General features: G+C 37.1%; 1 protein-coding gene across 2 annotated transcripts in view; it reads right to left on the bottom strand.

The window, feature by feature from the left end:
• TASP1 (taspase 1) overlaps positions 1 to 13,430 on the bottom strand; it is a 78,965-nt gene that overhangs the window by 50,254 nt on the left and 15,281 nt on the right. For both annotated transcript variants that reach the window (XM_036380823.2, XM_054514360.1), the window contains exon 7: positions 7,931 to 8,010. In XM_036380823.2, the coding sequence (XP_036236716.1) occupies positions 7,931 to 8,010 (80 nt within the window). The remainder of the gene's footprint in view (positions 1 to 7,930; positions 8,011 to 13,430) is intronic.

The raw sequence follows: 13,430 nt of genomic DNA, 5'->3' as shown, positions 1-13,430 counted from the left end.
TTGTTCAGTTTACCATGAAACATCATACTTTTCATGTGAGGGAGCATCAGTCTAGTCAGACATCCCCTAGAAGGGAAATTCTTGTGCTCAGGGCTACTGAACTTCAGAATAGTTATTGGGATTAATTTTTACATGAAAGGTGAAGGTTTTGTTTTAGCAAGGACTTATGAATAACAGTATTTCATTATTTAAGGAAAATAATTACAAGCAGTAATTATCAATTCCTCTTAGCAGGATAGGTAAGCTAATACCTCCAAAGTGACCAAATTACCATGAAATAAAGGAACAGGTTACAACTCAAAATCTGGCAATTTTTTCCTCTGTTAGTTTTATGTCCGACTTCAGTTAAAAAAATGTCTTGACTATTACTTGAATATTAAATTTGGTTTCTTTCTCCCCAGAATAAGTGAATAAAGACTAAAGCAAGTGACAGGCTGCCTGCCCTCAGTTTATTCCTGCCTTTGTGATGTTCTATCTATGTAAAACCACTATAAATGCCATAAAATGAACAGTACTCTCATTGCTTCATCTTGGTCTACTAGTGATAAAAGAAACTGAGGAACGCAACCGAGCTCCAAACTACACACATGAAAGATGAAACCAGAGTTTCCTGAAAACACCCTCTAAGTTTGGTCCTTGACAAAGAACACACTAAAACATCAAATTAAAACATTCCATGAACTAAAATACAATCCAGGATTCAAACATGCTTGGTTAACAACACACACACAACATGGAAAAACAACCCACAGAAAATTTATTTTGCAAATAAGTGCTACAGACAGAAAGAAAACACCTACACACAATCTGAGTTCATAATTCACATTAAATCTAAAACAAAACCTCAACTTTGTGGTGCAAGGATACTACAAAATTTCATTTGTCCTTAATGACAGTGTAAAAACCACTCTCACCTTCTCCAACCAGACAGTGCATTCCAAGCTTGAGAAAAGGAAAGGGTCACAACACAGTGATGAAGACAGGAATGTTTTCCTAAAACAAATGCAATATAGCTACATCAGCCTGATGTTACCTGGGTCAAGGAGGAAGAGAAGAGCAAGAGAAGCAAAGCTTACTGACTGGGGAGAAGGCTAGGAAGAAGGGTAAGGGAGCAAATTCTTGCTTGAAGAAGTTTTGGTGGTGGTTGTTGTTGGTACTGTTGTTGAAATCTATGGAAATGTATTTAGTAAAATGTCCTTTGATTTTGCTCAAGAACTTAAAAGTTTAGATGTAATTCAAAAAATACTTTCAGATAAAATCCCTGGCAATTATTACCCTACCCAGTAACAGCATGTGCACTCCACACTATGATTAGAAGAATTGAGAATTGAGTCTTGGGAATACAACCAGCCCATCTCTTCTGCTCCCTCATTTATGCATCTACTGGCATAAATAAAACTGCCTCTGAGCTGCTGGGAGAGGAAGGAAAAAAAAAGAAAAAAAGTCCCACAGCTTACAAAATTACTGAAAGTACTGTTCCTGTTTAAAAGTCATTTTCTCAGGCCTCTTCCAGACTAAAGACTCAATAAGTGACAACTGTAGCACATCAGAACCAAAGCATAATAAATAAATCCAACCTCATTCACAGTATTTACCACACATCCCTGCCTCTTCTGGAACAAATAATCTTCAAGGACCTGGAAACACCTTCCCAATCATCCACATTCTCCCTTCAGCCCCCAAGGTACCAACATGAGCCAGCCCACATGAACTCTGCAGTTTGGTGCAACTGTGCCAGACAGCGGAAGCTCTGGTGGAATATTTGGTCACAGCAGAGCTAAGTGTGCCTGAGACAAGGTTCAGTGGGGGTTTGCCTGGGAAAAGGTTCAGTGGCTAAGCACAGAACAGTAGAAGAAGCTCCTGCTCAACACCACAGGCCTGCAGGAGAGGTTGGCATCAGTGGATGTGGTATCAGAACATGCACTTGATAATATTTATCTGTAAATGCAGCAGAAAAGTCTCACAGACTCATCTTGTTCAAAGCTAAGACTGCTGTGGATGTTCAAAAGGTTCTGATGTTCCTGGATACCTTGCTGAGAAAAGGCCACAGGATCTCACAAATTACATAATTAATTAGCCCAAGATTCATCTCCTACACTATTACTGTGAGACAATAAATACACCTTTTTTACATGCTTTTTTCATCATTATCACCACCTAACAAGGAGATGAGAAAGTAATTTTCAGCAAGCAGGTCAGTGGAAGAGATTATTAGTCTCTGACTAATGAGGAAGAGATTCATCTGTGCCACTTGTTTGCCACAAAGCTTCCACATCCTTTACTCACCTCCTGTACTCTGATCATTCCCTTAACCCCTTTAACCATTATACTATGTACAGGTAAAAATTTAATCAAAAACCTTGACAGTTCTATTAGATAATGATACAATGACTAAGTAAATAAAACACAACTGTATTTCCCATTCTACACAGCTCTTCAGAAGTTTTTCTCAGTCAGCTTTCACAGCCCATTAGAAATGATTCAGAGAGCACAGGCATATGAAAATCAGACTTGTCCTATACATGGAGTCCTTGAAGCTACTGAATTATACATACAGACTTAAATACAACACTAAGACACCTTTTCATCTGTTAAATAATGGTACAATTGATACATATCTATCTACTTGTTAATTCTAGCCCTATGTACCTTAAACAGGCCCTCAGATAACAGGCTGCTTATCAGAATACAATTAATTTCTTGCTCAAAGTTAATGCAAAACATTTTTACTACAAAGTCCAATGTGCTTTTATAAGCCACGTGTATTCCCTTAATTATTTTCAGCAAGGTTGAAAATTTGGAAAATGGCTATGTGAACAACTCTATTTTCAAAGAGAGTTGGAAGGAAATACAAATTTTCAGCACCACTAAATGACAAATCAAGTTCAGGACAATATTCAAACCTTCCTGATTACTAGTGGTGGAACAGCAAGCTGGGAACACAAACCCCAAATACCAACTTTCAGTCACACACGTTACAAATTATTTTGCAACCAAATATTATGCAACCTGTAAGTGTCCAGCTATTCTTGTTTAAAATCAAACTATAAATTGAAAATACTACAAAAACCCCAAGAATATTTTAAAATCTTTGAAGTAGAGATAGAGCTCTGACCAATCATATAGCACCCCCTGGCAGACAGTGCTTAGAGTCAGCTGGCAGAAGCTTTCTGCAATTTATCTTTCTATTCCATATTAAAAGAGAATGCAACTATTGGAGAAGAGAATTAAAAAGGAATATACTAACAAATTAGTTAACCCACAGGAATTCAAATGATCTTGAGAAGAATTCTGTTGAGCAGTTGCTAAAATAAATGACACAAATTCAAACAGGAAGATGAAAATAAATTTCTTTTTAACAAAGCTATTTTAAATGACAGATTAACACCACTTAGGCTTGTGTTGGGACTAAAAGACTACTAGAGATAGCTTCCATGGTGCCATATTTTTGACAGAAACAGCAAAATGAATGGGGGGGAAGGCACTTACAAGCATATTAAAAAAAAAACCCTATCTCTCAGAGCACTACTCTGAAGATCTGTTCTTTACCACACAAACTCAGGCTAAACTGCTGCTGGACACAGCATTTCTTACTGCTTCCTGCAAGCAATCTTGTTTGTCATCAAGCAGCCTTTCCTGAGCCTGGAAGATTTTCATTCAAAGTACTTTCTGGGCACCTTGGCCCAACCTTTTTCCTGGGTAACTTACAGCCATTCTCCTGGCTGCACTCAGCTGCTCAGATTTCAGAAAAAAAATGACCCTACTGTCTCCAAATCCAGGGAAGATTTATATCATGTGTTCAGATTAACCAAGCTTCCTAACCAAATGCCCAGAACCCTTGAGTTTCTCTCCAAATCTTTCATCCTCCCCTTAAAGACAAAGGAAGCATGGTCTGAGCCACTGCCTGAAATTCATAGCACAGTTTCAGCAATACAGCAAGTGTTTTTCTTAATACAATAACAATGAAGTAATGAGAGAACTGGGAGTGAAATTTGGGGTTTTGGAGGAGAGGCGGGCAATACTGGTGGTCAGGGAGACAATCAGTGTCATTAGAAACAGCACAGTCTGCACTACACTCATCCAGAAAAGACTCTCCCTCATTAAAGAATCCAAGCAGCCTTTGGATAAACAGGAATTTCCTTGCATACACACAGTTAAAAAAATAACAAAGTACAACTAAAGAAATGGTCTGTTACAAGTAGAATTTCAAACCAACCCATAGCAGCCCTGAGTCTGTTGAACAAGATGTGATTTTACTCATAACATGAAGTTATTCAAGGTAATTTGAGGATTTGACTGAAGAAGGATTCTGAGTAGGATTCTGACAATGAAGTAGCAGCTTTTATTCAGCAAGTCTCAAACTAATGACAATGAGGTAACTCATAGTTGTAAAGGTTTTTGCAGGTGCTGAAAACTAATATGGGTTCAAAAGGAAACAAAAATTTCATGTCAGAAAATGCCACTGTTTACTTTCCATGTATGCCAGAGTCACTAACAAGTACAGAATTTAGAGTCTGGAATAATATAAGGGATAGGGGAAGGGAAGCAAATACTTGCTCTGTTCTTACATCCTTCCTTAAGCATCTTCTTTATGACTACTCTTGAGCTGCAGCTGACAAGTTATGTGGATCCACTGCTGCTGTTTTTGTTCTTATATAACATTATTCACTGAGGTGCTTACAGTCACTTCCACATTGTCAGAGTTACAAGTTTGCTGCATGAGGAGGTGCCTTCCTTCTCTTTCCCTTTGAAGGCTTAACATTGCAAGCAAATGCAAGATCCTGTCTTACCCCATGTTATCTTTGTCAAAGATAATTTACATCTATTATAGGCTGAGTTGATAATTTCAGATAGAAGTCTTTTGGTTATTACTAATGCAGGCACAGATACTGGCAGTTGAGGGTGTACCTCGAATTTACATTGCATATTTAAAGTGTACTTTTAACATTTTTAAGAGACTTCAATGTACAGTAATTCAGCACTTCTAATTTGTAATTACACCTTAACTCTTGGATTACACTGTCAAAGCAGTCTCTCTAGCACAGGGCAACAAAGCACTGGGATAAACCAGTATTGGGCTCTGTACTGGCAGCCTCTAGTTTGGGCAGGGATTAATAAATTCAGATTCCTTGCAGACTGTGGGCAATACAAACAGATCATATTTCAGGTGTTTGGGTTTGATTTTTTTAAAACCACCCACTTTGGAAAGTCACTAGGTTTCTACAAATGGTAAAAATCCCATTTCCTTACACACTTGACAAACCAAAGAAGATGAAGCACATGAGCCTTGACAAAATCTGGATGGAATTCAACAAGTAACATGGTTTAGAACATGCTTCCAGTTTGGTGCTTAGATACTTGGATAGTTCTGAGAGAACTATGGAGCATGAGCACAAAGCAGATTGTGACTCTTTCTTTGATACTGATCACAGGGAAGCTCCATCCCTGCAAACCAATCCCCCAGCCTCACTGACAGCAGCTAGAACATTACTCTTCTCATCTCAGGTCCAAGAAAAAGAAGACAGAATAAGACAACTTCAAAAATATATTTTTCATGTGCAGCACAGAGAAGCCAAAACACGCACACAGTTCTCCCTGCCATTATTTACTGCAAGTACACATCTAAATTTGGATTAGAGGCTTTTGGAGGAGATTTCAGTTTGGTTTTTTGTAAGTAAGTTACTAAAGATATTTTCCTGATGTTTGGCAATTAGTTCAGTTCTTTCTTTTACAGAGCTATTCAGAAGATATGTGATGTTTACTTAATTTAACCCCAGTTCTCCAAGCAAAATTCAACAAAGCAATGGTAGCAAGCACAATCAAAAAAGTCTCCCTTTTTCTGAAGATTGGCACATTATTTAACAAAACAGCTGACTTCAGATGAGATCTCTTTGTGGTTGCTTGGAAACAACATTCTATTTGATTGTTTCTTAAGCATATCTAACTTTCCTTTCCATGGTAACATTGGATAAATTTATTTTGGCTTCTTAAATGTTACCTGTGAGTTTCCAATTTCTTTTCACTTGTAACAATCCCATTTTCCAATCCCACTGACCAGAGGTCAATGAAGCACAAGATTTATTTAGCTAAGGACTGGGACAGGAATCAGTGTAACATTTTCTGGAATTGATTCTTCAGGTTCTTATTTACTCTTGCATTATTTTTTTCAAAGAAAAGAAAAGAACCTCAGATGCATTACCATTAATAACTATACTGCAAAATTCACTTGTCAGTCCTGGTTGTTTCAACTGTTTTATTGCAAATTGTTTTACTAAATAGAAGATTGCTGAATATACTGCAGACACAAAACGCAAGCAGTGGTCTATTGGAGCAGGATTGTGAAAATACATTGGATGGGATTATTCTTCTGATGTTTCTCCAATGTAAATTCACAGTATGGATTAGGCCAACCAAACTAGCAGTGGTCAGTCCTTATTTTTAAGCTGTAATGTGCATATTTATTCTGACTTTGGTACATTGTAGCTAGCAACTGTATCACCTGCCAATTAATGTCACAATCAAAATACACTGGTACTAGAAACACTTGAAATCTGTGCATGCAAACAGAATTAGTCAAGGCACCTTCTTTGTGAAGTATCTCCTGCATGTAAATAGCAATTGCTTTCCTAAAAAAAGAAAAAAAAAAACAAACCCAGAAAATGGCAACCTTCCTCCCCCCCAAAAACCTTCAAAGCATTTAGTGGTTTTACTCTTTCTAGAGCCACAGAAATAAAGGTGTTCTGCTCAACTCAGCACTATAGTAGTTCTGCAAATGCTGTTTTGGAAAGCAGCTAGAGCAAAAGTTTCAGTCATGTGGAGCTAGAAATCAAAACTTTCTGTTCAAAATTAAATGTGTCATGAATACATGTGAAAATCATTGCAATCAAATAAAATACTGCCACTGTTTCTGGGGTTACACTTCAGCACTGAGCATCGAAAAATTCAGAGCTGCAGTTGCCAGATATTTATCTACATTTAAAATTAGACCAAATAAAAGGCTTAATGGGAGCCCTGGGTTTCAACCTCTGATCTAGGGATGAGTCAGGTATTTGAAGGAGCAGTACTGCTTACTATAAAATAAACATTCCTAATCTTCCCGTGTTCTTCTTCTTTGGGTAACAACTTCTGATTTTTTTCCTGCAAAACCTCAACAGGCAGCACAGGGCATGTTCTCACCTAAAACAAACTACAGACTGGTAGTTATGGCACTTTCCAAAAGGGAAGAGGGCTGAAGAACAGATGGAAGAGAACCACATCCTCCTTTCCATGGGTAAGTGCATTCATTTGTAGCCTAGTTCACAGATGATGTATCAATATAAGATAATCACTTTTTTTTTTTTTTATTTTAAGACAAGAAGCTTTTCTAAGAAACTAGGGTTAATATACAGTATAACCCAAGTCTGTTTTCCAGATTGGGTTATTCTATCAGGTTAGGTGAAGTGAAGCCGTAGGTTAAAAAAAAAGGCAAATTACTTGGACAGCTTGTTTAGACAAGAGCAGTTCTGAACAAAGCCCCAGACATGGGTGTAACTACACAATCTCAGAGACAAACTGGCACCTGCTGAATCTTGATCCACGGCTAGTTGGTGCTGTTAGGATCCAAGATGGATCACATCTGGAGACTTGTAGGACTGAGCTTTTCAAGAGCCTACATTTTAGTTACAAAGAAGTCCATCACTGGATTTAGTCCTAGAATCACAGAATCACTTAAATTAGATGTTGCTAAAATGCAGCTAAAGTAATAGTTTACAATTTTTTTTTATTTAGATACTTATTAGAAAATTAGTAAACTTAAACAACCCTTATAGACCATAACACCATAAACTAGCTGAATGTTAAGAACAATGAAGTGATGCACACCTCAAAAGATGAGGCACCATTTAAAGTTACTCTGTCCTGTTCTTCCTACTGACACCACCAGTTTACTCACTTGTAGCCATGATACCTGGAGGACATGCTGGTATCCCGTGATCAACTGCCCATCTGTAAGCTCCTTCACCAACTAAAAAGCTAGGAGACACAGAAGAGGGAGTTTAAACAAAACCATATAACAAATCCCCCTTTGCTTGCAATTATTTTTTTCTATTTGGTTTGGTCAATTTTAAATCATAAGCTGTCTATATTTCACAGGACTGTCTGCTATTAATTACATTTGGCAAGCTTATGTAGTTTCATTAAAAGATTATGCAGCTCTGACATTAAATTTATTACTGGACAAAACCAAGTGCTAATAAATTTGAAATTCAATACAAAATCAGCATCAGCTTTCAACTGCAGCTAAAACAGGACAGAGCTGTCTCACATCTTGCTCTCTATAACAACTTAGCAAGATCCTGAAGACCAAAAACATGGGATGAGAAAGGTGAAAATGGTATTTCCAGTAAAACCAGTCAGTGTCAAAGGAATAGCACGCAGTATTTTGAGAAGCACAACACAAGTTAAAAACTGACTTTATTTAGAAGGATTAAAGTCTATTTCATGGAGTTTTATCAATCATTTGCAAATGAGACTAGGCCACTAAATTTTAAATATACTTGTAAAAAACCTCCAGCCACCTGAGAAGCTGTTTTCTAGTCAGCACTGACCACCTTACCATAGTGAGACAGTACACACTGCTGTGACAACAAACAAGAGCAAAAAATATACACACACATGGAACTTCTAGGGATAGAAGAAAAAGCAAACCTCATGTTGTTTCCCCCTAGAGAAATTAATCTTATTGCCAAAAAAAAGGGTATGTAGTATGTAGTAGGAAATGAGACACTTTCATAAAGCTGCTGTGCAACACAATAAAGGACAACTACTTCCAATCTTATTTCAAAAATGGACAATGAAGTTAAGAATAACACAACTGCCTAATGGACACCAGAAGCAAGGACTAAAAATTTTCAGCAAATTGGAAATAGTTTCACTGAAATGCCAGAGTTAAGAAGATGAGTCCAAAGAAGTTATTCCAGCTACAAAGTGGTCCCTGGGGCTATGCAGTTCTCAGTTTCTGAGAACACTACTGATATAGCAAACTTGTTGGGATTAATGCTGCTGAAAGTTTTCTTGACAGTGCTATATCCAACATCAAGCTTTCATTATATAGTATTTTGTGGTGGTAATTTCTATCTTCTATATGATTTAACCAATCCCAGAGGTATGCCCAGTCTTTCTTTACTAACGTCTCAAAAGAGGTTGATTTAAATGAGAATTTTAATTGTTAAATGCATATTTCTTACCATTGTTAGTGCAGCTTCAGGTAAGAATTGTTCTCGTTGCAAGGTACTGTAGGATAAGTTATTGGGTACTTTGGCAGAACTCAAGCATCTACTGTTAGGTAAGTTAGTGCTCAAGAAACAACCTAGCACTGACACATAACATAAAAAAAACTTTCAATATTAACATAAAAAAGATATGCAAACTGCAGCCAAACCTAATTAGTATTCTTCATTTCTAAAAGAAGGTGGGTTTGGTGTTTTTTACTTATTGGCAAGTAAATAAGCACTTCCTTTTCAATAAAATAATTTACACAGAGAGAAATGTTAGGTGGGAAAAACATCAAACTCAACATTGGGAGTTTGATATATGGTAATTCAAGCACAGGTCAGTCAGAAATACTGTGTTTTACAAGCAGTTTCACAGCTGCCTTTTTAATACTTAAAACCAGAAAATGTCACTAATATTTTATGAAGAGTGCAAAAAAGCACCCAAGAGTGTCTCCTCACTCATGTGATGTGACTTTTAGTTTGTTCACATTTCTGTCCTTAATCCTTAGATTCCTTTCCCTCCCAGAACACATACAGTTTTAGTTCCAAAGAGTCTTTAAATCAGAGCAGAAAACTAATTGAGGCTCCATATCACCACAGAGATCATCCACCTTTTTGAAACTGTTCAGTTTGGATCTTTAAAGGACACCATAACCACAGAAAAGTTAAAATATACTGTTTACAAGACAAATAGCATCAGGATCTCAATGCTTTGTTGTCTGCACATAAAAACAAAACTACCACCAAGCTTGATTTATTAGGGGAGAGGGAAGAGGGAATAAAGCCAGTGCACTATAGAAAGCAGTCAAAACCACCCCAAGTTTCAAAAGCCTTCAGGCTAATTCAAAATACAATCTTCCAAAGGGAGGGGAAAAACAAATCTATAAACAAAGGATGAATGAGTTTATTCTCTGCTACTCTGAAAGCTGGGTCTGCACAAACAGGACATAAAGATCTTGCTTGTAAATATATCAGACAGAGTAGTGTGTAGCTCTTACAAGCTCAGAACACAGAAGATGAAAACACCCTCCCACCAAGGAGGTGCTGCTCAATGTGCTTTCCAGTTCCAGGCACACTAGGCCATATTAATAGAAAACATAAGTTAAGGCCTCTAAAATGGTCTTTTTAGGCAATTTTCTCCAAGAACATGATTATGCTAGTGCTGACTACTCCAAACAGGGCCATTTAATATGGGCTGTAGGGAAACAGGCTGCTCCAAGCTAAAGAGAAGTGTCAGAAGATTTGGGTCATGGTCAAGGTGATCTGCACCGTAATAAATACACTTTGTAACATTTTATCATAAAATGTAGCAATCACTCTGAAATCAGTGTTACAAAGAAGAAATTGTTCAGAAGAAATACAGAGCAGGAATAAAAGGTGGTGTGCCTTCATTCCTCCTGGGAACTCTGACTAGGCACTGCCCTACTGGTTACACAATGTTAGTATCCTGCACATAACAGTGTAAGGCTGTGCAGAAATTACAAATCTCTGTATATCCCAAGGGGAAACCTAAGAAGGAATTCTTTCCCATATAGTTATTACTGAGAAAGGGATATGGACATGGAGTTAATGGCAGTACTACTAATGAGTTCTAAGAAAGAAGACATTTAGGTGCATTTGTGCTGTATTGCAAATCTTACCAAATCTTACATTTAAGAGCAGGCAGATGTAAAGAAGCCTCTCTCCTCAGGTCAAGGTTTCACAGTAGGAAACAGAAAATCTTCAAGCTTATTACTACAAAACATCCATTACTCTGTGCTCAAACTCCACTTCCAAAGGTTCATCCAGTTTGTAACCATGCAATTACAAAAGTACTTTCTTTTGTAAAAGTTATACAAGGAACAGGAATATCTTACAGGAGATTATGCAATATTTACAAGTTAAGTATTTTCTGTCCCTTCATCAGAGAAAATCCTGACAACACCAAGCTGAATAAAGTATGACAGAAAGATGTCAGGACCTCAGAGGTTTCAACAACCGCACCATGCACTCAGTCTTTCTCTAAACTTTTTTAATTTTATTTGGATAGTGAGATTCTGTGTTTTAGATAACACAACAAGGGATTGATCCAGAGGACACACTCTACAGAGCAATTTACAGCACTTTAGATACATCAGTTCATGCATTTGATCCCTCCATCTCGAAAAGCTTACCATCTCTGAATAACTTAATTCATACTCATTGAAACTTCTTCTATGGAAAATCAGAAATATACCACTTTGAACTGGTTTTGAACTGCCACTATGAAAATGTATTAACAGGGATAAACAGGTCAAGCAAACTATCTCCACTCTTCTTTTATAGTGAAAGAACTCCCTAATGCCACTTTTACTAACCTCACAGCTCCTGAATTTTTCCTGTTTGGTCATGTGCCAAGTACTTTTGGTAGAAAACATTAAGCTAGCTTAGATCATGCTATAGAAACAGTCTCTTCCATAGGTTTCTTTAAGCAGGTTCTTAGGCCAAGCAGTATCTGGAAGATTGCCCAATACACTACATGCCAATTTGAACCAAGATGAAAATCGTGGATCTTTACAATTAAAAATCACTTACTGGAATCCTGACACTTCCTAGGAATGCCAAAATATGGCTAATCTTTTCTCATTTGACTCTAAGTATTCCCAGCTTTGGCAGGAATGTATTTCAGTCCCAAAACAATGTGTCATGCCAACCCCAGCCAGAAAGGCAAGACATGAAATCCTCCATTCCATCACCTTCAATGCACATGAACTTTATGATTCTGACCTTGGCACACCCTGCGTGTATAGAAGCATCCACCACAGCAAGCCCAAAGCATAACCCATCATATCCCACTAGTATAGACTGTTTCCAGGGTAAAAAAATTGCCATAATAAAATGTGCATTCAAAATCCAGAAGGGGGAAAAGAGGAAATGAAAATTTCTATCAGGTAACCCAAGTGCACAACATCTGCACAATAAACTGCATGCCTTGGTTCCAAAGACAGCTCATCTCTCACCTTGAGATCTGAGCTACCCTGCCTTTAAAAGCACCAGCTAATCCTGCACAGTCCTCAAAAGATGTAGTCTTGCCCTTGGGGGGCAAGAGGATATAGTTCCTTTTCCACTCAGTATTTTTAAAATAATAGCATCATAAACTAGGTCATAAAGTCACAGCATAATATCCAAGTGCTCTTCCTTACAATAATTCTAGAACACTGATGATACAAGTAAAGCAATCCCAAGTGCTTGCTCCTGTAGCTGACTTCAATAATACTTCTGGAACACCAAAAAAACACATTTCACACTCATTTCACATTCTAATGTACCTCATTTTCTCCTGACAGCTAAAGAAATGAGCAGCTAACAGCTATTGAACATAAAGTTCCTATTCTTTAGTAAACCTCTCCACAATTAGTCTGTTCTTTATCCATTAAAGAAAAGTATTTAAAATGCAAAATTTGCCTGTTGATGGTTTGATTTCAAGGTGGCTTTTTTTGATCTATGAACTTTTTTTGCACATGACAGAACACTGAAATCCTCACTGTTTAAACTGGAACACTGCACCACCCAGCTATAGGCTAACTTTACAGAACACCAGAGTCAGGAAAGTAAAAGGTGTAAAACTAATACTTACATCTTTTTTAACTACATAAATGCTGGTTTAATACTTTTGCAAATACTGATCACTAGCTGGCAAAGGGTAACAAATTCTGCCACAGGTATGACAACTGATGATAGCAGTCAATGAATGTGAACAAATTATTCAAGTTCTCTACCTGTCAATTTAAACTGCCAATGAAAATAAGGTGGTTTTAAGAGCAATCAAGTCTGACACATTTCTTGGATTCTTTCCAAAGTGAGGCAATAATATTTGGAGTTATTCTGTGTTTAATACTTACCTCTTCCATTTAAGTTTTAGGGACTGCTTGCTTTCATTTTGTTGTAAATATTATTAAATTTATCTTTAAAATAAGAGGAAGTTACTAAATGCTGCACATTTCCACAAAGCCACAAAGGCAGTAAAATAGGATATTTTTTATACAGTTACTAAAAACTGTTGCTTTTTGTAAAAGGTAGACAGAGGCAAAGGCAGTAGATTTCCATTTAATCTTGATGGTTTTGGGTATTTTTCAAAAGGCTACAGTAACAAATATAAGAATTAAATATGACAACTGGAAATAATCAGACAGACAGAAACTATCACAAAATGATGTTGCT

This window comes from Molothrus ater, chromosome 3 (genome assembly GCF_012460135.2).
Source record: "Molothrus ater isolate BHLD 08-10-18 breed brown headed cowbird chromosome 3, BPBGC_Mater_1.1, whole genome shotgun sequence".
NCBI lineage: Eukaryota > Metazoa > Chordata > Aves > Passeriformes > Icteridae > Molothrus > Molothrus ater.
Note: the sequence above shows the minus strand (reverse complement) of the source record. Positions and strands in the feature narration are given on the sequence as shown.